General features: G+C 40.1%; 1 protein-coding gene across 11 annotated transcripts in view; it reads left to right on the forward strand.

The window, feature by feature from the left end:
- The window catches only part of LOC139466765 (twitchin-like), a 180,273-nt gene that overhangs the window by 109,183 nt on the left and 44,599 nt on the right, over nt 1–26,491 (forward strand). For 10 of the 11 annotated variants that reach the window (XM_071248441.1, XM_071248436.1, XM_071248433.1 and 7 more), the window contains 24 exons: nt 3,264–3,435; nt 3,785–3,890; nt 4,144–4,337; nt 4,758–4,930; nt 5,919–6,048; nt 6,825–6,973; nt 7,760–8,003; nt 8,447–8,638; nt 9,171–9,275; nt 10,070–10,264; nt 11,179–11,481; nt 12,055–12,212; nt 13,208–13,231; nt 15,837–15,960; nt 16,491–16,793; nt 17,061–17,211; nt 18,079–18,230; nt 19,569–19,687; nt 20,257–20,422; nt 21,665–21,747; nt 22,595–22,814; nt 23,682–23,870; nt 24,661–24,774; nt 25,450–25,554. In XM_071248441.1, the coding sequence (XP_071104542.1) occupies nt 3,264–3,435; nt 3,785–3,890; nt 4,144–4,337; nt 4,758–4,930; nt 5,919–6,048; nt 6,825–6,973; nt 7,760–8,003; nt 8,447–8,638; nt 9,171–9,275; nt 10,070–10,264; nt 11,179–11,481; nt 12,055–12,212; nt 13,208–13,231; nt 15,837–15,960; nt 16,491–16,793; nt 17,061–17,211; nt 18,079–18,230; nt 19,569–19,687; nt 20,257–20,422; nt 21,665–21,747; nt 22,595–22,814; nt 23,682–23,870; nt 24,661–24,774; nt 25,450–25,554 (3,871 nt within the window). The remainder of the gene's footprint in view (nt 1–3,263; nt 3,436–3,784; nt 3,891–4,143; nt 4,338–4,757; nt 4,931–5,918; nt 6,049–6,824; nt 6,974–7,759; nt 8,004–8,446; nt 8,639–9,170; nt 9,276–10,069; nt 10,265–11,178; nt 11,482–12,054; nt 12,213–13,207; nt 13,232–15,836; nt 15,961–16,490; nt 16,794–17,060; nt 17,212–18,078; nt 18,231–19,568; nt 19,688–20,256; nt 20,423–21,664; nt 21,748–22,594; nt 22,815–23,681; nt 23,871–24,660; nt 24,775–25,449; nt 25,555–26,491) is intronic. The other variant, XM_071248431.1, reaches the window with a different exon arrangement.

Raw genomic sequence — 26,491 nt, forward strand, 5'->3', positions numbered from 1 at the left:
TCAATGTATAAATTCTTTCGAAAAACACAGGCTTGTGGTTAAGAAGCTTCTAACACATACTAATCTACTTGAAAAATAATTTTTACAGATTTTGGTTTGGACACATAAGAATGAAAAAAATATGATATATAATTGCACAATTGTCAATGAGTGGAGGCAGTCGGGTAGCCTAGTGGTTAAAGCGTTCGCTCATAACGCTGAAGACCCGGGTTCGATTCCTGACATGGGTACAATATGTGAAGCCCATTTCTGGTGTCCCCCGCCATGATATTGCTGGAATACTGCTAAAAGCAGCGTAAAACCATACTCACTCACTCACTCACTAAATGAGTGGATTTATGAAATTAAGAAACTAAATTAAAGCTTAAAAAATCTAGTATCTGCTCTGAAGCATCTGACAAAGTGTAAGGGGTTGCTGGGCATACCATTGCTTGTTATTACCTTGACCTTGCATGACCTATGATACACGTAGTACCAGGTATGTGTTCTGGACAAGACTATTCCTATGTATGGCTTTTTTGCCAGAAACCTGCACAGAGGTTAATGTACTCAAATGGACAGCTTGTGGAGGCCAGTGTAGGCAGAGCCCTATTCTTTAAGTGATTCCACTAAGATGAAATAACGACTATACTTTAACAGACTAACACAGCACTAAGATCACTTTGAGGAACAGGTCCCTGGTGAAATGTCCATTCCATGTTCCTGTAGACAATTAGGTTACTATCATCCAATGCAATACTGGGAGGTACCGTTATGAAGTACATTGACACACTCCCCCTTTTGAAACTCTAGAATCTGTCATTGGGAACAGCATCAGCAATCCAGGATATTCCACATCCTCTTCTGATGCAGTTCTGTCAGTAATATGGCTGCTGAACAGAAGGAGCACACCGTAGAATGATGCCAGCTGTCTGACCATCCATTTCTCATCCAAATTCAACCATTTCCAATTTCTTGTTCTTTAAATTCCTCGACTGATGCTTCTTCATTTTCTTCTGTTTTGGTCAAGACTGCTTTTCTTTCAGTTCAAGACTTTTCTTTTCCTTTTTTCAAGAATTTTCTTGCTCTGTCTTGATCCTTAATGAAAACCACTGCATCTATCACCCACTGTTTCCTTCACAAGAATAAATCCATTAAGCATTACGCTCTCTTGAACTCTCAAGAAGATACAGTTTGCAAAGGAAACCTGGCCTGGTACCTACAACCACATGAGAACATCCCTCCCCTTCAACATGTACCTACCCAAACCCAAAACTGTGATCATTGCATCATGGGGTAACCCTGTGATCATTGTATCATGGGGCAAACCTGTGATCATTGCATCCTGGGGCAAACCTGTGATCGTTGCATCCTGGGGCAAACCTGTGATCATTGCAACCTGGGGCAAACCTGTGATCATTGTATCCTGGGGCAAACCTGTGATCATTGCATCCTGGGGCAAACCTGTGATCATTGCATCCTGGGGCAAACCTTCCCCGTGCCCAATTCTTGATTCATATTCTTAGTTCAGTTCAAGAATCTTTCTTCTTGACAAATCTCATATTTCCACAAGAACCTTTGACCAACTTCAGTTCAACCTTCTTCAGTTGCCTGTTAGCAAAATGATATAAATACAGTGTATATATCCTTCCTAACCAAGCTCTGTCCATACCATCCTCCCACAGGTGCCCTGCATCGTCAGCAATGAAGTATATGTATTAGATATACCATATATCACTGTGTATAGGGCGAGTTCTTCATACCTAGAATTAGGGGGCTTTCACGGGGGGTCATCTTATACACAGAGTTTTGATGGTTTTTTTCCCAACACAAAGACATTACTGTGAGCAGGTAGAACCTGAAAAACCATATCAACATATCCATTTGAAGTACACAAATATCAACATATCCATTTGAAGTACATAGATATCAACATATCCATTTGAAGTACACAAATATCAACATATCCATTTGAAGTACACAGATGTCAACATATCCATTTGAAGTACACAGATATCAACATATCCATTTGAAGTGCACAGATATCAACATATCCATTTGAAGTACACAGATATCAACATATCCATTTGAAGTACACAAATATCAACATATCCATTTGAAGTACACAGATGTCAACATATCCATTTGAAGTACACAGATATCAACATATCCATTTGAAGTACACAAATATCAACATATCCATTTGAAGTACACAAATATCAACATATCCATTTGAAGTACACAAATATCAACATATTCAATTGAAGTACACAAATATCAACATATCCAGGGGGGTCGTCTTATACGTGGGGTCGCTTTATAGACAGTGATATGGGTATATGATTAGACTCTTGTCATGAAGTTAAACATGTTAAACATATAGACCATGAAATACAATTATTAGAGCGGGGCACTTATTACGTCGAAAACGTTATGTCATTGCATGGTTTGTCAAATGACATTATCATATAAGGTCCAATGGATTATGATTCTGCTGTTTCTGTGTGATCATTTATTTTTGTTAAACAATTAACTTATTTTTTATTTGTAATAAACATCTTTCCATCTTAATCAGTACCAATGGCTCACAATATCTAATGGATTTTATGGCTGCTTTGTGGATGAACATTATAATGGGAGCTATTCCTTAACATCAGATGTTCGAAACGTGTATCAAGACACTTTTCAGATATTAACACACAGCACTATTTTTGTTTACTGTAACATTTAAGCTATAACATACTAGACAATTTATCTTTTTCAGCGTCCATACATGAGAATGTACACATATTAAATATTCATTTCATTGTTCTTTCATCAAATCGTATAAGAAGTGAAATATGTTTCATTTAGGGCTAGAAATAAAATAGACATGATCAGTAAAACATAAGTTTATTGTGTTTTTTGTTGACAAAAGTCTTTGTCACATTTCAAGCTTAAGAGGTTTCTATTTAATGTCCTAATTTTTTATGAGATTAAAATGTATTGCTCAATCATTGGACCAATATATAATGTCATATCAATTAGTTGATATGTATCTTTGCAATCAATGGTACTACATCATAGGGGCGGTCGGGTAGCCAAGTGGTTAAAGATTTCGCTCGTCACGCCGAAGACCTGGGTTCGATTCCCGACATGGGTACAATGTGTGAAGCCAATTTCTGGTGTCCCCCGCCGTGATATTGCTTGAATATTGCTAAAAGCGGCGTAAAACCATACTTACTCACTACTATATCATACATGAGTGTGGGCGGTGTTTATACCATGTTGTGTGATACTTGTAGGCTGGAACCGAGATTCCGCTAGAGCCATCGGATGTGGTTGCTATAAAAAACGAGCCCAAGAAGTCAACTGTCGACAACAACAAGAGCATCAGGAAGCACACTGGTCTCTATACCATCACTGTTGCCAACAAGCATGGCCAGGATACAGAAACAGTGGAAGTTGTTGTCCTAGGTGAGTGGTGACCTTCACCTAGGGGTGACAACTCTTAAGTCAACCCGACTACTGATTGATATCAAGCATGGCAACTTAGGGACTGACCATTTGATATTCTGGGATTTTGTATCGAGATTAGCTATTTTTGCTGCTTTTTTATATAAAACTATGGCCTGCATTTTGTTTTTAGAAAAACACCGTGCAACAATGTAATTTTTGTGACAGGCAAATGTTTTTTGTTTTTCAATGGTCTGAAACATTCTTATTTTTTTCAAGAATTGTCAGGCACAATTAATTTTTTTTCAATAAAACCCACTTTCATAATAAATGAGTCCAGGATATATGCATGTACTGTTCTGCTACACAGGTCCACCCTCTCGACCTTCTGGTCCACTGGCTGTCAAGGACGTAACCAAGGACAGTGCGACCTTGACCTGGAAACCTCCTCCAGATGACGGGGGCAATGACATCACGTGAGTCAAAAGAACTTTTGTCAAGAATTAAAAAAAGAACTATATGACATTTCTATCAACCCATCGCTGACTTGGTTGATGTATGTCATCATATCCCAGCTGAAAAGATTAATGCTCATGATGTCAATCACTGGATTGTCTGGTCCAGACTTATTATTTACAGACCGCTGTAATATATCTGAATTATTGTTGAGTGTAGCGTTAAACAGCAAAAAAACTATAAATGTATCTATTAATTGTTTTTTCTGTGCAGCAATTACCGTGTGGAGAAGTTTGACATGAAGAAGGGCAAATGGGAGAAGGTTGCAGATGCAGTTGGCAAGAAATGTGTGGTGCCAAAACTTCAAGAGGGCCATGAATACAAGTTCCGTGTCATTGCCGAGAACCGCAATGGAGAGTCTGAACCCCTAGAAACAGAGGATCCAGTCACAGCCAAGAATCCATTTGGTATGTAATTAGATGTTTGGGTCTTTATCTGAAAAATAATTATTGTCATGAAATTTTGTGTCCATTAGCCCAAATTTGTCCAGAAGTGATGGATGAAGCATCTTCCAAGATGAAGGTTGTTGTTCAATCTCCACGCTGTGTCATGTACAAACAACATTAGGAGATGGTACATGTTGTTACCTTGCCTTTGGTACATGTTGTTACCTTGCCTGGTGCTCATCATTTAGGAGATAAAACTGATTGGTCAGCTCAAACTCAGTGTAATATGTTTGAGTGGGGTGTCCACTTTGGCATCGTATCTAAGTATATTATAAGCAGCCACACACCCATGCTTGCACTTGTATATTGGTGAAATAATCTTTAATAATAATAATAATGTTAAACCCCATTTAAACTCCCCTAACCTCACCTCACTTCCAGATGAACCTCTACCTCCTGGTCAGCCCCAGATCACCGACACTGACCGCAACCGCATCGAAATGAAGTGGGACCCCCCAGAGGACGATGGTGGCGCCCCTGTCACCAGCTACGACATCGAGAGGAAAGACCCCAAGTCTGGCCGCTGGGTCAAAATCAACAAGGCTCCAGTGGAGGTATGTGTGACCTGGGCTCCACGTTCAGCAGAACAAGGCTGTAACTCTACCGCATATCTCATCTGGAAATCGGAATAGTGTGGTTGAATATTATACGTAGCAAGGCATGGAGTCATCCCACAGTCATCCTTGCAATTTTGATTGGACTATGCATAGACTTGTTAGTTCAGCCAAAATGTAACTCATGAATTCCAGCCCAGTTCGGCAAGGGTGGAAACTGGACTTTTATAGACAGTTAACACACTTGACGCAGGAAGATAGTTAGCTTCATAAAGTAGGAACTATCACTTAGGTACTATCACTATTTATCCTGCTTCAGATATGTTTCCAAGGTGAACAGTTTTTACATTTATAGAAGACCTGTATCGTCCATCTACTCTTTATCATGATACTATTACCGCAAATGATCCTACATTGCAATGGAATAACTGAAACATTGCTGACAAGGTTCAGTCTTGATGAAATCACTTGCTGACAGTTATTTTAAAGATGCCACGACCTTGAGCTTTTCCCTAAAAAATGAAGCAACACAGACATTCATAACTATGAAGATCTACATAATATATATGTGATTTACTGGCCCATGTGATGTGAAGGTGGTTTTGTCCTGGAACTAATACACCAATGCATATATCTGAGGGGAAAATAATCCCATTTTTTGTTTTTTAACCTGGTCAAGGGGAGGTAATTCCTCTGTAAATGTTTTGGTGTTACCTACATTAAAGGAAGATAACTCCAGTTGGACTTGCCCTTCTATTTTGGGCATACTACAAGGGGCACAGTCATTTTTATATTTGTTGTAGTTGGCATCATGTTGATAACCGCCATGTTTGCGGTTGTGAAGTAGTGAATTAGTTTTATACCCGCCTTCCAGTTCCCAAGGGATTACCTTTTTGTCACGTTGTCAAGTGCATGTCGTTAAATAAACTTGACCTTACTATGCCCTCAAGGAACTAGAACATCAATGGATATATTTGTTTGGTTCCAGGGCAACACCTACAAAGACGACAAGGTGTCTGAGGGCAAGGAGTATGAGTACCGCGTCATCGCCAACAACGAGGCTGGATCATCTGAACCAAGCCACGCCTCTAAGCCAGCCATTGCCAAGCCTACCAAGGGTTAGTACCATAACAATCAGGTTCAGAGCAGGAGATATCAATGACATGTGCTTAATTCTGCCATATGTTTAGTCCCAATGTTTATCCCAGTAACCTAAGTGTGATGGAGAAGCCTTGTGGGTAAGGTATTTGCTCATCAAGCTAAATATCTCGGTTTTATTCCCAAATGGGTCTAAGAAGTGAACCTTGGTGTCAGATGCTGGTGTACGATGAGAATAACGCCAAAACATAACCTTTCTCACTCTAACCATCAAGTGTAGTCAAACTTCAAGAATATTCAGTAATAATCTGATAATCTTTGCAACATCCCTAGATGAAGTTGGTTGGTTGGTTTGTTGTTTAACGCTGCACTCAGCAATATTCCAGCTATATGACGGTGGTCTGTAAATAATCAAGTCTGGACCAGACAATCCAGTGATTGATATCATGAGAATAGATCCACGCAATTGGGATCGATGACATGCTTGAACCAAGTCAGCAAGCCTGACCACCAGTTCCAGTTAGTCGCCTCATATGACAAACTTAGTCGCCTTTTACGGTTGCTGAAGACCTATTCTACACCGGATCTTCACGGGTCCTAGATGAAGTAGTATTCTGTGTAGATTATGGGTTTTTCAAGGTTTAATGTTCTTGGCCAACATTTTCAGCTTCAAAGTTGTAGCCATTCTTGAATGTAGGTCTAAATGATGATACTTGAAATTCATGCTGTTAATTCCTCAACATGTTGGTGCCACTACACAATGATATATTATTTGAAATATACCTCATCCTTACAGAGGCACCCAAGGTGAGCCTGGACAATCTGTTCGGAGCCAAGGAGATCCGTGTCCGTGCCGGAGAACCTCTGGACATAGCGCTGGGAATCTTGGGAGCTCCCGCCCCAACTGTGGAATGGCTCCAGAATGGAAAGCCTGTTGGAGATAGAGTAAGTATCCATGCAGGACCTGTTTCAAGGCATAGTTTGTCTTGACTAATTTGATTGTCTGGTTATTTTACTGTTTGGTGAAGGGTTGCAAACTTTAAGTTGCTCATGTGACAATATGTGCTGAGGCTGCAGTGAGGCAGTGATGTCATGATACTTTGTTGCAGAGTTAATAATGAACTTTATGCTTTCAAACTAAAATGTTCATATCAGTTGATTATTTAAAGAATTTAGGAAAATTTTGGATAGTGTCCTTGAACTTAGTTTCACAGCACATCAATGATAAACTCAATGGTTCGCTACCCAATATCAATCATTCTGAATCAGTACCTCTGAATTAATACCTCTGAATCAGTACCTTTGAATCAATATCCCTGAATCAATACCTCTGAATAAATACCTCTGAATCAATATCCCTGAATCAATACCTCTGAATCAGTACCTATGAATCAATATCCCTCAATCAGTACCTCTGAATCAGTACCTATGAATCAATATCCCTCTATCAGTACCTCTGAATCAGTACCTCTGAATCGATACCTCTGAAACAATACCTCTGAATCAGTACCTCTGAATCCATACCTCTGAATCAATACCTCTGAATCAATACCTCTGAATCAATACCTCTGAATCAGTACCTTTAAATCAATACCTCTGAATCAATACCTCTGAATCAGTACCTCTGAATCCATACCTCTGAATCAATACCTCTGAATCAGTACCTCTGAATCCATACCTCTGAATCAATACCTTTCTACTCACACAATCACCTTATGATTCCCCTTGCAGGCAAGAAAGACCAACACTGAGACTGAGGCCAAGCTGAACATTCCTCGTTCCGTGCGTGGTGACACAGGCAAGTACACCATCAAGGTGAAGAACGCCCATGGCGAGGACTGCGCGGACGTCAACGTTGTTGTGCTGGACAAGCCAGCAGCTCCCGATGGACCACTGGACGTTGCTGAGGTCACTGCCGAGACCTGCAGACTCAAGTGGAAGCCGCCCACTGACAACGGAGGCGCCGAGGTCACAGGTGGGTGGAGGACCTGGGATCAGAATATATCTTTTCAGGAAAAACTATATTGACTAACTCACACAAAATGTTCTAGATGATATGTCAAGTAATATAAGACAGAAATAGTAACTGTTTGAGATGCGTTTCCATGTTGAACATTGCTTACATTTATGGAAGACCAGTATAATCTATAGATGCATATACTCTTTGTGATGATACTGGATGATTGCTCACAATATCAATCACTGGATTGTCTGGTCCAGACATGATTATTTACAGAGCGCCATCATATAGGTGGAATAATGCTGAGTGCAGCATTAAACAACAAACAAATAAACAAACAAACAAACAAACACTGAATGTAGGTTCTTAAATCTGTCCCTCTCTTGATTCCTCATCTTGTAACCGTATTTGCCACTTTTTTAGTTCACTTTTTTATTCACTCCCCCTTCCATCCCCAGGGTACATCATCGAGAAGTGTGAAGAGGGCAGCACTCTGTGGGAGAAGGTCCCCGGACTGCCCACTGGAACATCACACCTGGTCAAGGGATTGAAGGAGGGAAAGACATACCAGTTCCGTGTCAAGGCCGAGAACATCTATGGCACTGGAGAACCTCTCATCGGAAACAAGGTTCTTGCCAAGAATCCATTTGGTAAGAAATATTTCTAACCTCAAACAAATTCTGCATGTCCATTAATATTTTGAGAAAGAAAAAGCAATAAGAAGCTTAATCTGGTTGCAAGGATATGGAATAGGTAATCTGTATAGGCAAACAACCAAACTGATTATTCTCTGGCCTTGACATTTTGTATAAATATTACTTCATATTTTCAGATAAATACAAACTAGCATCACTTGATACATAATAAAACCTTGACCTGCCCTTAGCTTCTATAAATATGCAAGTTAGCGACTCAATGACTATAGAACAGTAAAGTCAGTGATTCTTGCTTTACATTAGAGACATTTAACAAAGTAGACACAATCTGATAAAGTTCTTAGATTTTTTTGACACTGTTATAAGGGTTCTATATTGAGACATTGCTAAAATAGTATAATAAAGACGTTATCCATAAATTCTGTCTACTTTGTAATCCGTCAACTTCTAAGAAATGCCTATCAAACAATTTTTGTTGAACTAATTGGATTTTTTTCCACAAATAATTTTTTAATTGCTTCTGCAGACGCTCCTGATGCTCCCAGAGACCTTGCTATCGCCAAGTACGACAAGTTCTCCTGCACACTGGAATGGAAGCCTCCACTGGCTGATGGTGGCAACCCAATCACAGGTCAGGAAACCGATGACCTGGGACCTGTGTTTTATTCCGGGACAAGCATCAAACCAAAAATCAATATCAATATTGATATCAATATATGAGAACTTTCATACGGAATATGTAGGGTCACAGGTGGCCTAGTTGTCTCAGGTGCTGCAATTAGAGTTGTGTCCCTTGGGCATGCCAGGAACCTATGATCATGGGTTAAAATTCCTGTTCGCCCTGATTATGTTTCTAGGTTTGTCAGCATGATACTTGTGCTTATTTCAGCAAAGTGGTAAATGTCTGAGACCTGCATCACTTCAAGCTTACTCCCACATTTAATCGACAAGCCATGACAAAATTGGAATACTGTTTAAGGCGGTGTTTAACCCAACTCTACATATGTAGTTGAATTGTGGGAATTCTTGTAAATTTTCAATGTCTACGGATGGTTAAGAATAAGGTTACACATTGAATATAGCAGATTCTAGATATATCTGTACCTGATAATCAAGGAATAAAACAGACGTTAATCTAACGTTGGGCCAACGTTATTTTGACCAGCAGCCCAACATTTGGGCAACCTTGGCTAAATATTGTTGGCCCAATGTTTGGTCAAACATTATTTTGTCCCAACATTATTTGTTCAATCTTGGGCCGACGGTCAAAATAACGTTGGCCCAACAATGATGGCCAACATTGGCCCGACATAAGTGATGGCTTTGGCTCGACATTGGCTATCTGGGAAGGAGGCCTCCAGTCAACACATATTCAATTGGCATGATATATTTGCAGTGTGGTTATTGACCTAATTCTGTTTGTAGGTTACGTTGTTGAGAAGAAGGAGCGTGGCCGCGACTGGGTCAAGGCGAGCTCCTTCCCCATCCCCGACCCTTCCTTCACTGTGCTCAATCTGAAGGAGGGCAATGATGTGGAGTTCAGGGTGATGGCTGTCAATGAGGCCGGCCCAGGCAAACCCAGCAAGTCTACACCTCCTCATACCGTCCGGGATCCTATCTGTAAGTGAACAGACACTGGTCTTGAAGAGAAACAAGGGTGGTGAGATAAAAACTCGTAGGAGGGGTGTTAAATCCAAGACACTTACTCACTTGGAGATAGCCTTGTGGAGAAATAGATTTTCACAAGTCTCTAAGGCAGCAATCAATCTTTTAAATAATAAGTTGTCCTATAAAAGACTTGCATCCTCAGACTGACCGATTATCTAGATTGAACAACTTTACACCCATGGACTTATCATTCAATACAAGGAGCAAGACTAACAGCAGACAGTGGGGAGATGCTTGGGGTTGGGAGACAGGCAGCAGAAGCAAGCTCCCACTGTGTATAAACACAAAGAGGTCATTCCAGCCATCATAGTCCCCTCACCCTTATCAGTAGATTCCAAATCTCATGTCCGCCTGTCACTTACATTTTGATCAAAATATATACTGTTCTATTTTTTCAAATACAAAAATGATAAATTTGAACTTATATTATGACTGGTCATTTAATATAGAGTCGGGGCGGGGTCACAGAAACATGTTACATGCATGTAGTGGAGACATGAAACTTTACAACGATGATGGGGGTTGGTTTGGGGGCAAGCAAAATGTGATACAGTCTTAAGACCAATCTCACCACCCCATCCCCATACCCATAATAAAATACCAGTCCCTAATAATTCATTACGGATTATCCCTCACACAAATTGCTGTATAAAACAACAAAGATATATACACAATTTTGTTATCTTTAAATGTCCAATTGATGAGGTAGCTCACTGGTGTTCACACATCCCATTGAAACCAAATGTTCAGTTCTCAACTGGGCACAGTGTATTGACACTATTTTCTTGTCCATAATCACCAGATTATAAGATATTTTTAACAGCATGACAAACCCTCACTCACTGTCTGCAAATGTCCTCCCCCAGTCCCTGCCGGTTCTCCAACTCAGCCCAACGTGGACAAGATCACCAAGAACTCCGTGGGACTGTCCTGGAACAAGCCAACCAGTGATGGCGGCAGCAAGATCACAGGGTACATTGTTGAGAGGAAGAAGAAGGGAGAAGATGATTGGACGGAGTGTCTGACTCTTCCCGCTAGCGTCACACAGGGAACTGTGGGTAATCTGAAGGAGGGTGATGAATACTCATTCCGTATCCGGGCCGAGAATGCAGCCGGACCTGGAGAACCCAGCAGGCCGACAAATGTGCTCAAGGTTGAAGATCAACCAGGTACAGCCTTGTTATTTTACTTAGATTTAGCAGTGGAGAATCTAGGGAAAATGTTGATTCCAGAATGAGCCCTGATGGTTGAGATATTATTTCTCTATAAGTTTACATTATGACTTATAGTTGCATCAGTTTTACTTGTTTAAAATCCATGTTCAGAATGGCCAGTGTATTCCTAGCTCAGAATCAACTGCAAGAAAAACAGCAAGACATCATAATGGTTTAATAGAGGGCAGTTATGATTCAGTTTGTAAAATAAGTTTACATTATGACTTATAGTTGCATCAGTTTTACTTGTTTAAAATCCATGTTCAGAATGGCCAGTGTATTCCTAGCTCAGAATCAACTGCAAGAAAAACAGCAAGACATCATAATGGTTTAATAGAGGGCAGTTATGATTCAGTTTGTAAAATAGAATATTTCAATTTTGTTATACATGTACTTTCTTACCATCAGAAATTATATAGTAAATAAAATATAGTGGAGTATGATTTGGGCTTCTTCAGGATCATATGTTGAATGTATGCTTCAATAAATTGTGCTTGCTGCTCATGATCAAACAATCTTGGTCTGCAGAGAAGCCCAAGATGGATATGACTGGCGTGAGGGACATCACGGTCAAGGCGGGACAAGAATTCCAGATCAAGATCCCCTTCGTAGCCACACCCAAACCCAAATCTACATGGAAGCTGGGGGATGATGAGGTGGAGGAATCTGCTAGAACTACATTCAAGGTGAGGGTCATTTGTTAAATCCAAGGGAGATAACTTTATTGCAGAACTTGAAGACCACTAGTAAATATATGAAATGCATACCGGTAGATTCATTCTGTGTTCAATGAATGTTTTACTGGTGTAAATGTGCTGTACGAGTTATATGTAGGATATAGTTGGTGTGTATACGTGGTTTTGTTTGTAGAACATCTGTAGCAGTCTAGAAAGTCTTAGTGTAGGCCAATAGTACTGTCCCCAGCACTTGGAATCTCCAAATATTGTTTTTAGTCATACAGTCACCAAATATGACCAACTAGGAGAAAAGGGACCTAATTGGCAGATACAGTATCTTAGGATCACAAAATGAGAATTCTTAAGAGTCAATTCATATTTATTTCTTAGATACATGGCATCAAACACTTTCTGCAAAGTCCCATTTTCAGAGTTATAACTATTTATATACTGATTGCAGTTTTTAGATATAATGTCTGAATAATTGAAAGTAGCTGAATGTATACTGAAATGTTTTTAAAAAAAGGTTTTTCTTACATTACAAACTAACGATTGAAAAAAGAGATAGTTTTGTACAATCCCCACGCGTGGAGATTTTTACAGAAGGAAGTTTACATCAAACATCTTTCTTTATGACATCATAGCACAATTGTATCCTAGAACCCATAAGGTCCTTTTTTCTAATATTGTTTTTAGTCAGACAGTCACCATCTTTGAAAATTTACTAAGCTGTAAAAAGCAACTATGCTTGTCGTAAGATGCGACTGACGGGATCGAATGGTCAGGCTCACTGACTTAGTTGATGCATGTCATCGTTTCCCAATTGCGTGAATCGATGCTCATGATGTCAATCACGGGATTGTCTGGTCCAGACTCGATTATTTACAGACCGCCATCATATAGCTGGAATGTTGCTGAGTGTGGCGTTAAACAACAAACAAACAAACAAACAAACAATCACCCTTCCTGCAGTACTGAGAGCACTTTGTTTTGCATGTGTCTAGATTCTAGATGGTAAAGGGCACAAGGTCAGTTGTACAGCCTCGGATGAGTTTCCTCCGTATACGTTCGATGAGTAGCTAGATCCAACACCTGGTGTTTAATGAACATCATCTGTCTCATTAACATCTCATACTTTCAACTGAGTGGACAAGGAAGGCTCTATCCAAGAATTTATTTTTGTGTCTTATTTGGAAAACATACTTTGTTTGTACGAGAAGTACGAGAATCTGTACTTTACTAAGAAACTGTTATCTCAAATATGACATTGGTTATGCTCTTGGTTTGTTGATAAAAAATTTAAAATTTCATTTTTCATTCTGTGTATTAAAATTCATAATTTAAAGTTTAATGATGGTGTATTTGAAAATAGTGAATTTGGAACTGAAAATTATTGATGATTTTTTGCAAAATCTGTGGCCAAAATTTGGTCCCTGGGAAAATCTGGATAAGTCCTCACAAGCTCAGTAAACTCAGGCCATGTGTTCAAGTCTCTTTTTTTTCCATTGTCCGAATCACTTTGTGACTAACCCTTTTTGTACAGTTTTCACTGTCATTGTGAACTAGGTATTAGACATGTTACTCTTACAGTGTATGCTACTGAGAATGTTTGTAACTAAGACAAAAAATGTTACTGTTATGCCTTTTGTATTTTTTTCAAATAAACTGTCGGGCTAAAGAAAGTATACCCCCATGTTTGATGGTGATGTATTTGATATGGGTATCCTAGGCGATGTTACATGCGTCATATCAATGTGTACCTCACAACGGGTTAAGTTTTCACCTTTGCAGTGTTTCAGCCTAGTAACGCTTTGGTAGCAGAAGTATTTTTTTGGGCGAATCCAATTTTCAACTGTATATTTTCTGTTGTCCGGCAGTTCAAATTAATTTTGATCTATATGATTCACACTTTAGAATATATTGTTCTCTTTTGACTAACAAAAAATATTTAGAAAAACTTTTATGATTGTTGTTAATAAGGCCAGACCTATTTAGTTTGTAGTGAGTGAGTGAGTGAGTGAGTTGAGTTTAACGACGCTTTTAACAGTATTCCAGTTATAACACGGCACGTCAGCTTAATGTGGGAGGAAAGTCCTAAGTGATGCAGGTCTCAGACGTTTACCACTTTGGTGAAATCCACGAGCACGGGTATGGTGCTGTGCTGACAATCACGGTTCTCCTCGATTATGTTTCTAGGTTTGTTAGCACCATGCCAGTGATTTTCACCGAAGTGGTAAATGTCTGAGACCTGCATCACTTCGGGCTTTCCTCCTACATTTAGCGGACATGCTGTGAATTAACTGGAATATTGTTCAAGGCGGCGTTAAACTCACTCACTCACAAACTCCAATTGACAAGATAAGACTTTAATTGATACATTGTTCAGTGAGCATTTCGAGAATTTTTACCTCAAGAGTAATTTAGGTAATTTCCCTCCAGGATTTTTTTGATTGATTTTGCCTGTTTCACTTCCTGCCTGTTGGCAAATTGTCTGATAAAACTGCACAAGAAATTAAATGATCTGGCCTTGTTGTCTTGGTTACATACCAGATATTGTAATAATGATGTGTATCACAGTTGATGATGACATTCTCTCCATCATCTAACACTAACATTGTTCTATACTGATGTTGTGTAGACAAGTGGGAGCCTAGTTTATCCTCTGTTTCATGTTATGTAGTGTGGTATCAGTGTGTCACATTACTAACACAGCGATACAGTATCCTGTGTCTGTAGAAGTTACCCATTCTGTAATAACATACGACATTGGCACCAGGCGTGTCATCAGACCTCTACAATATTGATTGGTGCTCACGCTGTCATCCACTCGTTTGTCAGCTTCAGACTGTTTCCATGGTGATGTAATTGAGCTGAAATATTGCTGATTGACATGAAACAACATTCTCTCTCTCTCTCTCTCTCTCTCTCTCTCTCTCTCTCTCTCTCTCTCTCTCTCTCTGTCTCTCCTTTTTCTGTATTTATGTAGGTATATCAGTTAGACTACTGTATTCACCAATTAAGCGACCTGGGCACTTAGATTGACAAAAAGGGGAACACAAGTAAAACGCTTATTGGAACAGGTGCTTAATACAGTGACTACGGTAGTCAAACTCGGAATGCAGGACTATGAATGTTATTTTGTGGCGATATTTAATTGTAGATGTGTGTGCAATATTGAAATATAATCATAGAATCACAATAGACCTATTTGTAGGTGTGAAATCTCGGATATATAGTGTGTGATGATGGTAGACCTTTATTTAACAATGTAAGAGCTGACACTAGTTAGTTCTTATGAATAGACATAATGTGTGATAAAACTGACAAGCTTTAGTGAAGCGATGATATAGACAGAAGTGTAACAGTTTATGATGTAATTGTCTGCATCTAACATCACCCAATAGAAGCACTTAGTTACGAAGCACGTAATTACGAAGCACTTAGTTAAGAAGCACTTAGTTACGAAGCACTTAGACAAGAAGCATTTAGTTAAGAGGCACTTAGTCAAGAAGCACTCTCGAACTAATATGCTAGCCATACTTGTAGACAAAATTGATACACTTTATGGTCACAAATGGCTAGATTTTCATACATATGGTCACAACGTTTAACATGTTTGTTCCGACCTTTTAGCTTGGAGAAGATGTTGCTGTTTTGGCTGTTGCTAAGTCAAAGCGTGAAGATGCTGGCCAATACTCTCTGACCTTGAAGAACCCATCTGGATCAGAGACTGTGCATCTCAATGTCAACGTCCTCGGTAAGTAGATAATACAAGCTGACAGAGATGAAAGATCATTTCTCAATGATGGAACCCTTTCTTTGCATCAGAATTTCCACGTCATGTTGCTAAGGCTAAAAATAAATAATAGTTTTGGTCCTAAGGCACGGCCCGGATCATCATAAAGTCTGCCTCACTTTTCATTTTTATTTCCATTTTTTTTAAAATGTAAAAATCCTTAATAGTTAAAAAAAATGTGATCCAATATAGCACGCAGTTACTTCCCTTTACATGCACACTGCTTTATGCGCATCTCTTGTTATGGTCATGGCAGCAATGGGAGTTTGTATGCATGATTATGTAGGGAGGCCATTTACCAGGTTGATGGTACACAACTGTTTATTTGGTTACGTACAAGTTTGAACAAGCCGCCCCCACCAAAAAAGAAACACTGTCGCCCACACTATATTTTCAAAGGTCATTGCCTGAGAACCAATTCATATATTTTTTTAAGTCCAATTTGAATTTAGGACAACAGATTTAGCCTTCATGTTCTATATTTGCTTCAGACAAACCCAAGCCTCCAAAGGGACCGATCACTGCATCAGACGTGGATGGTGAATCAATGACCTTGAACTGGCAAGCACCTGTTGACACTGGTGGTGAGCCAATCGCCAACTACATCGTGGAGAAGCGCAAGGCCGGCAGCAACCGATGGCAGAAGGTCAGCAGCTTTGTGTCCAGCCCTAAGTGCACCGTCCGGAACCTGGAGCCCGGGGAGAAGTACGAGTTCCGCATCATGGCAGAGAACACCCAGGGCGTCAGCGAACCACTCGAGACAGAGGAAGCTATTCTATCCAAGCTGCCATATGGTAAGAAGGTTTTTTTTAATGATCAAATGTTTTTCTTAAAAGAGAATTTATAGCAAAGTAATCATAATTTATGGATAACTTCTTTAATATCTGTAAAGAGACATTTCGGTATAGATCCTTATACCGTTGTCAAGCAATGGTATAAGGATCTTGACTTCACAATGGTATTAGGATCTATACGGAAACAATGTTTGTATTGATCTTTGATTTCATCAAAGGAACAAGTTTATCTAGATTTGTACCTCATTGTTGTCAATATATTCACAGATCCCCCCAGTGCCCCCAGCTCCCCCAAGAGTATTGGAACCACCGAGGACTCCATCACTCTGTCCTGGAACCCACCCAAGAGAGATGGTGGTGCCGAGATCCTGGGATACCAGGTGGAGAAGAGAGAGAAGGGAGACAACAAGTGGACCAAGTAAGTGGCGCCGATGGACAGTCACATGACTCAGTTGCTATACAGACAAAACTGTTGTAGTTATATATTACCCTTAGGGTATGGATATATGGCTTAGAACTTATAAATTAATTCACCCAGGACAAATAATCACATTGCAGCATATATACCACAAATATTTTCTTTGGTACAATCAAGAGAAAAATAAAAGGAAGTCATTGAGATATACCCAAAGGCTGGCAGACCTAAAGTAGCACATGATATAACTGTGTTACAACTGAATCCCTTTCTGTACACAGTGTGATAACTACCAGGGTGCCGTTGTACGATCTTAGCGCTAAGGTGATTGTTACTCCCATTCCTTAACATAGACTTACGACAGTCGTAGCGCTAAGGTTGTTTTATGCAACGACACCCTGGACAGTGTAGAAAAACCCAGTGATGCTACAAATCATATCATGTAGGTTTGTTTCGGGGTTATGCAGCACATGGAGTAAGCACTTAATGGCCTACTTGATATACCAGAGACTCACTACACAGTCTGATCTTAGGGTCCTAAGTCTATGTTAAGGCATGGGACCTATGACAGATTTAGCGCTAAGATCACTTATTTACAACAATAAAAATTCAACATTGTCAATAGGATTTGTTTTATCTAAAAAAAATCCTTTAATAAATCTTTTGTGGAATGAACTTATGGTCCAACATTGTCCATAGGGTTTATTGTTTATCATGCCAATTTTTTACTTTGAAAAAAGAAGTCAGTATGATTAGATATGTCCTATAACCGTCGTGTTAAATAATGCTGTGACTTAGCCTGTATTTTGTAACTGATGATTCTGAGAGAGTGAGAAGATTGACACTAACTGTTGGTGTTGTGTTGCGCAGGGCCAATGTGTCAGACATCGGTGACACAGAGTACACCGTGAAGGGTCTTCAGGAAGGCAAGGACTACGAGTTCCGTGTGTGTGCCGTCAACGCCGCCGGACCCGGTGAACACAGCGAGTGTTCCGACTCCATCAAGGCTCAGCCACCCCCAGGTGCGTCAGCATCATCACTTGCTGTAGAGATGAGGCTTCTGTAGAATAAAAGTCCACACAGTGTTCATGATATGCTCAGTTGATCGCCACAAAGTTCATAAACTGCCGGCCCAAAAGAAATTGGATTTGACCAAAAAATGTCAAACATTGTCAAAACATTACTTGGTCAAGTGGTAGAGCGTCCGCCCAGAGAACGGAAGGTGTGGGGTTTGATCCCCGGCCGCGTCTTGCCAAAAGATGTTTAAAGATGGTACTTGTTGTTACCCAGTCTGGCGCTCGGCATTAAGGGACTAAAACAAGGACTGGTCGGCTCGGAGTCAGCATACTGTGTCTGAGTGGGGTATTCATGTTAAACTGCGGCATGGTATCTCAGTGAGCTAGCACTATAAATCAGTCCGGACTAGTACAAGCATCCACACACACACACACACACACACGTGCATGCACGTCGCTATATAAGTGCAATAATCTTGCAATAAGTGCAATAAACACTGGTCCAAAATAAGTCTGATCCAAAACGCAGCTATGATACCCGTATCAAATATATCACCATCGAATAACCATTTCTTATTTAATTTTTTTTTAACCAGCATAAAAAATGGGTGTATACTTTCTTTTGCCCGGCAGTTTAGTTGAACTCATGGTAGTGTTAACTTCAATCTCATTCAAATCAGATCTTAGTCCTGGCTACCTCTAAACAAAGATCTGAGGACATCCCATTATGTGTCACGTCAGGCCGACCTCACTCGAACTTTGACCGACCAATGGAATGACCAATCAGAAGGCAACTTTCTCGTGCTTTACGGCTTTAATTTCAAATTGACGACTATGTTTCGAAACATATTTTGACAAATTCTCGATTACAAATATGAAACCTGAACAAAAGAACATTCTGGAATGGGTAATAGATCATTCGGAATACCCGTGTTAAGGTTTTCGAGGATGCATGATTAGAAATCACATTCGGACTGTCACTTTCATAATCTGGTAAGCGACGCTCTGATTGGTCGGATGAAAGGTCGTTCTGACGTGACCCCTACTGGGATGTCCTCACGTCTTTATTTAGTGGTAGCAAGAACTAAGGTCTGATTTTAATGAGATTGTGTTAACTTCAGTAGCCTTGCAATTTAAGGTTTTGTACATTATCCCAAAGTCTAAGTTCAATTTCCAACACAGTTTAATGCTTAAAAGCCCAATTTTGGTGACTCAGCCATTACATTGCTTGACTAAATGCTAAAAGACTCCATCACTCTTCCTTCCTTCCAAGCCTTTATGTGGTGTGTTCCCTCTGCCTGTGATGAAAATGTGTCAAATTATATATTGTGATTCTGTTTCCAGTGGCGCCAAAGATTAACCGAGACTTCGGAATCCGTGATATTGTGGCCAAGGTTGGAGAACCATTCAAGATATCCATTCCGTTCAATGGCAGACCTATTCCTACAGCAGCCTGGACTCAGGTCAGTTCCCACACTGGACACATCATCTAGGTCGCCTGATCATTGCGCCAAATATATTCCTGATTATATATTTTTGTAAAGATTCAGGGGGAAAGAATGTTTAAAAAATTGACTGAGATTGACTGAAGATATGGTATAAATATCAAAATTGAAAAAATTCATCAATTATACAAGCAACTTAATAACTTTTTCTGAATTCATGTTGATGATTGATGCATGAAAAAGATACTTGATTAAAAACTCGAAAGAAGAATGTGTTTTATTTCATTTGACTGCTTTTAATTAAAAGACAGCATTTTATTACATTTTCACTTTAACAAATATCATGGCAGTCTCATATGTAAAACAAGAAAAAATTGCCTGTCCTAACACTGAATACAGTCTATAAATGAAAGGGAAATAAAATACACCATTTGTTTTCTTTATTTCTTTATCTTTTTTATACTTTCAAACAGTGGAATGATGACCACTGTCATGTTTGAAATAAAGTAATAAACAGTATACCTAGGCTTAAATGATGATGATGATGATGATGATGATGATGATGATGATGATGATGTATGTTGCAGGGAGGTCTCACAGTCCATGAGACAGATCGCATTAAGTTCAGGAATGATCCTACAGAGATCTTGTTGCTGAACAAGAAGGCTGAGAAGGGAGACACGGGCAAATACACGGTGCTGTTGACCAATGAGAAGGGCAGCGACTCCATCTCACTCAACGTGACAGTGTTCGGTAAGCTTGGGGTTCCTTTCATCACAAACAGTCCCGAAAATTAGCCTTAAAAATAAGGAGATTCTTGTCATGACCTGATGTTAAAAGTTACAATTTAATGAGATTTCTTGATTCAAATATTATAGCAGAAAAAAAACAATCTCATTCAAATCAGATCTAAGTTCTCACTGCCACGAAACAAAGTTCTGAGGATATCCCATTACGGGTCACGTCTGAACGAACTTTCACAAACTTTGACTGACCACTGAAATGAATAACAAGAAGTATACATCAGCCAATTAGAAAGCAGCTTTCTCGAGCTTTACGACAAGCGTTTCAACCTGGCGACTTCCATTCCAGACTACGCTTGAAAAATATGTTGACACAGTTCTCGATTAAAAAGTAAGGAGATTCTTGTCATGGCCTGATGTAAAAGTTAACTTAATGAGGTTCCCTAATTCAAATATTATAGCAGAAAAACCCAGAGACCCTAGGACCCTAAACATTGGCATATATTTGTATAAATTTTTCTTGTCCCGAAAGTTTATTCAAATCAGAAACTGGTATGTTTCTGTATTCAGAGTAACATCAACATGACAAGTACAAAGATGATACCAGAATTGGGTGTTCTTTTAATGCGTACGGTTGGTAGGCTGGCCCAGTAGATAGTGTGTTTGCTCATTCAGCCTAAGGCCTAGGTTTGATTCTGGAACTGGCAAAATTTATCCTGCTTTGTTTCCTGCTTTGTAGGCTGGGACTAGTCCAAAATAACTACCTGGGTACCCACTCACCTAGTACCCGACCCTACCCGGGTACCCGCTGTAGGTCTCAAGAGATGGGTACAAAATGTCCGATTGTGAATAGTTTGACAAAATGTATTTAGATACACATATAAAATGATCTGGTCTTGCATACAGTGAAGCTGACTAAAGTTTTATCTTTATTCAAACATATGAAAAATCAGAAGGAATGGGTGCTTAGTCAGAAAGAAATGCGAACATTAGTGACTTGTACTGTAACCATAGAGCTCTAGATAATTTTTGTCATTAAACAATATATCACGTGACTAACCACAGGTCTGGGTAGTCCTGTGGGTAACCGGGTCCTACTCGGTACCAACTCCGCCCAAGTACCCGAGTTACCCGTCCCAGCCGTACTGCTTTGACATGGTTGCCACATTGCTGACATTGATGAACCACACACAAAACTGACTGGATGTCTTGAGTGAAGATGCTATGTTCTAAAACTGCCCTTTTTCCTCAGATGCCCCATGCAAGCCAGAGGGACCCCTCGATGTGTCGGAAGTCACACCTGACTCCTGTATTCTGAAATGGTCCCCACCAAAGGTGAGTGATGACTGACAAATTTGAGTTTTCATTTCATATAAAATTTCATTATACCTGTATCGTTTCATTTTTAGGTCAGAAATTAATTATGATCTTTTACCAATATTTACATAGATGGTCAGTTGAATCAACCATGTGAAGTTAGTTCACAGGTCATTTTTTTTCTCAATGTAGTTCTCAGGTCATTTGTTTCTCAATTTAGTTCTCAGGTCATTTGTTTCTCAATTTAGTTCACACAGATGGTAAGTGATCACTATAAGAAGTAACATAACAAGTAGATGATGTGTTTGTTAATAAGCTTAAAATTAAAATAAATAAACAAAAAAGGCTGTCTGCTTTGTGTGGCAAATTGAAAATTTACTTTTCTTATTTATGCTTATTGTTAAGGATGCTATCTTAAACACCCTAAATTTAAGCTAAAGATAAGAAAGTAATAGATTGTACTCTATTCGACTTAATAAGCATCCAGGGCGCTCTCAAAATTAGAAAAAGGGGGCTCTAATCAGAATATTATTTTCGTGAAAAGAACAGAGTTGAAAGATCAATTTCGTGGTTTATGCTGACAGCCTAAAATGTTCATAAATGACAGATGTATTTTTACAGAATTTAATTGCCCATAATTAAGGGTGCATATAACCCTTGAATGCGTATTATACATGAACAAATAAGTCTTGTGTCATTATCAATCGAAAGGTGTGCTAATTGGGATTGTTCACTAGCCAATATATTAGCAAATGATGCCGTGGGAGCTTATTAGAGCGGGGCGCTTACTACGTCGAATAAGTTAACAATAATACTAAATAAAGAGAGAAGACTAATTCCATGTGACCTGTCTACCCTGAAACAGGAGGATGGCGGCAGCCCCATCAGCAACTACATCGTGGAGAAGCAGGACAAGAAGACGGGCAAGTGGGAGCCAGTCACCAAGTTCGTCCGCGGAACCACGTACGAGGTGATGGGTCTCACTGAGGGCCATGAGTACAATTTCCGTGTGTCAGCCGAGAACGAACATGGCATCAGTGAACCGCTGGAGACCACAATGTCTGTCTGTGCTCAGTACCCCTACAGTAAGTAGTGAGCAATCACTAAATTATTGTGTAGAAGTTGTCTGTCTGTGTCCAATAGCTGTACAGTGAGTGAGTGAGTGAGTATGGTTTTACGCCGCTTTTAGCAATATTCCAGCAATATCATGGCGGGGGTCACCAGGAATGGGCTTCACACATTGCACCCATGTCGGGAATCGAACCCGGGTCTTCGGCGTGACGAGCGAACGCTTTAACCACTAGGCTACCCGACCGCCCAGCTGTACAGTGAGTTGGGTGGATTATTCAACTCTTTTGCTTAAAATAAAATAATTGGTTCTCAGGAAATGTTTTTTGAAAATATAGTGCGGGCGGGCAGTGTCTTTTTTTTTTGGGGGGGGGGGGGGTAGTTCAAACTAGTATGTAACCAAATAAACAGTTGTGAAATCAAACAAACAATTGTGTACAATCAACCTGAGAAAGGGCCTCTCTACCTAAATGTATTCCTTGATGAGAAAAATACTGGAATACTGCACATGTATTTGACAACAGTTGGACGAACATGCGGCCAACTGTATGATGATGTGGGCGGTGCCTGAGAACCAAGCAATTATTTTTTTTAGCCTCGTATAAAGATTGTCTAGCTGTATCCAGTACCTAGGCAGTGGTTTAACACCTAAGGACTATCTAACAATTTATCTGGTTAAGACCATCATGTTGAAGTAAAATATTGAAATTTTGAGTTTTAAGAAGCCTTAACAGTTTTGAAATGGTAATCAGGCACTATATATAAGTCAATTATACATGTATGTAGCAGTATTAAAAAATTGGTCAATAATACTGTAAAGTTCAAACAACATCACCTTCCATCAGGTAGGAAAGTAGTTTCATTGTTATGTGTATCATCTCCAGCCGCGCCCGACGCCCCGTCTACCCCAGAGGTGCTGGATGTTGATGACGGCAGCGTGACACTGTCCTGGGCTCGTCCCAAGAACGACGGCGGCAAGAAGATCCAGGGCTTCGTTATTGAATACAAGGAGCCTAGCAGTGGCCGATGGAAGACCTACAATGAAGCTCCCATCAAGGAAACAACCACAACACGTGAGTTCACAGGGCAGGGCAGGGCAGGGCAGGGCAGGGTTGTACTGATGAGGAAGGGCAGGGCAGGATTGTACTGATGACACAGGATTGTACTGATGAGGAAGGGCAGGGCAGGATTGTACTGATGACACAGGATTGTACTGATGAGGAAGGGCAGGGCAGGATTGTACTGATGACACAAGATTGTACTGATGAGGAAGGGCAGGGCAGGATTGTACTGATGACACAGGATTGTACTGATGAGGAAGGGCAGGGCAGGATTGTACTGATGAGGAAGGGCAGGGCAGGATTGTACTGATGACACAGGATTGTACTGATGAGGAAGGGCAGGGCAGGATTGTACTGATGACACAGGATTGTACTGATGAGGAAGTGCAGGTCAGGATTGTACTGATGACACAGGATTGTACTGATGAGGAAGTGCAGGTCAGGATTGTACTGATGACACAGGATTGTACTGATGAGGAAGGGCAGGGCAGGATTGTACTGATGACACAGGATTGTACTGATGATGGCAGGGCAGGGCAGGGCAGGGCAGGGCAGGGCAGGGCAGGGCAGGGCAGGGCAGGGTTGTACAATTGAATAATCTTTTCTTGTCTGAATGATCAATTTTCCATCGATGACTTATTGTTGATTGTCATATTTCCTAGTGAGTGACAACAAGGCTGGAACTAGATGTTCAAATTGCTGTTGACGTTGATGTTGATGTTGCAGATGATGTTGATGTTGCTGTAGATGATGTTGATGTGTATGTTGATGTTGATGTTGATGTCAATGGTTGTGTCCCCAGTGGAGGGCTTGAAGAAGGATGGGGAGCTGGAGTTCCGTGTCAGGGCCAAGAACAGCGCCGGCCTCGGCGAACCCAGCAGTTCGACTGGACCCGTCTTGGTCAAACCCAAATACAGTGAGTAGACGTGGAGTCACATGCAGAAGACACACGCAGTAGACACACGCAGTAGACACACGCAGTAGACACACACAGTAGCCTACATAGCCACATACGCCCTGGGATGTTTCAGAGAGTGTATACCTGCTCTTCACTGGAGACACATACAGTAATCCACCTCCCTTCCATTCATGTCCAATGATGTTTCAGATAGTATATACCAACTCCTCAGCACATCTCTCTTTCTCTCTTTGTTCAAATGTGAGTGAGTGAGTTTGATTTTACACCGCTTTTAGCAATATTCCAGCAATATAACGGCGGGGGACACCAGAAATGGGCTTTACACATTGTACCCATGTCGGGAATCGAACCTGGGTCTTCGGCGTGACGAGCCAACGCTTTAACCACTAGGCTACACATGTCTTATAACACCCATAGAGTTGCCATGTTAGAACTGATGCGCCTAATGGATTGGGTGGTCATGCCCCAAGACTTAGTGGAATGCATGTAATCATGCCTCAATGGCTTAAGATTGCTCATTACATTATCCACTTATTTGTAGGGTCCAGACAAATAAAACAACAAACAAATAAACAAACACATCCTTGACATTGAATGCTAGACATTTCATAAGTCAAGACATCTCCTCTACCCACATTCATTTATATCAAACTCCTCCTACTCTCCCTCCAGCAAAACCATCGGTGCCAGGCGTGCCATCCCCCGCCCACATCGGCCGAAGCTTCGTGGAGCTGAAATGGGACAAACCCAGACTGGATGGCGGCAGCAAGATCACAGGTATGGGCTAAACCTTTACACTTACCAATGTGCTCCATGCTAAATCAGAGCAAAATAATAAATACTTTTATCATCCTTCGATAATTAATTACCGGTAATCATAAGATTCTTCAGGCTTATTAAATTAACATGAAGTGTAAGGTGTGAAATGTGTACGTAATTTGAAGGTTAATTCTCTAGAGCAAATCAAGGTCAGACCGGCTTAATTTTTTATGTCAATATGCAAAGTGTAAGATGGCAAGTTAAAAACATTCTAAATATTGACAGGGTTGTTTTGAACTTTCTCTTCACAAAACAAACAAAATAATGTTTTCCATCAGCCAAAATGCAAAAGGTTTTTCATTTTTACAAAATTGAGAAATATGAAAAACATCCAAAACTGGCTCATCACAATATGGCTTGTATATCTGAGAGGCACTTATGACGTAAATACAGATTATTATACGAGCCTTTGAGTCGTACTGATTTTACGAAACGAGTGTCAGAGAATTGGTGTATTTCGGGAGGGAGTGAAGGTGATACATGAATTCTTACGCCAGATTTGTAAAACCAGTATGACACACATTAGTGTAGCAATAACATTATTACCCATTTTTTCTTAATATTTTGAGCTCCCCTTCCGAATAATGCACTGATCAAGACCTCTGTCTTAGAAAACCACAATTGTCAAAAGACGTCAACAATGTTCAGCTGTGACGTCGTTTCTAGTGGGATGTTATGCCAACCTTACGTCATTATAAGATTCAGATGTCGTCATCAATGTCATCCGGATGACATAAACCATACACTGGTGTGCGTGAGGTGATATTTGCACTGGTGCACATACAATTTTTAATCACTGTTATTGCTAACCCTGTGGTTAATGAAGTTAGCTACCTGCTACCTATCATATAGTCAAGTCTCATTAATCTGACACTCATTAATCCGACAATCGGAT

The sequence above is a fragment of the Haliotis cracherodii genome, unplaced genomic scaffold, assembly GCF_022045235.1.
Source record: "Haliotis cracherodii isolate W230 unplaced genomic scaffold, xgHalCrac1.p SCAF_19, whole genome shotgun sequence".
NCBI lineage: Eukaryota > Metazoa > Mollusca > Gastropoda > Lepetellida > Haliotidae > Haliotis > Haliotis cracherodii.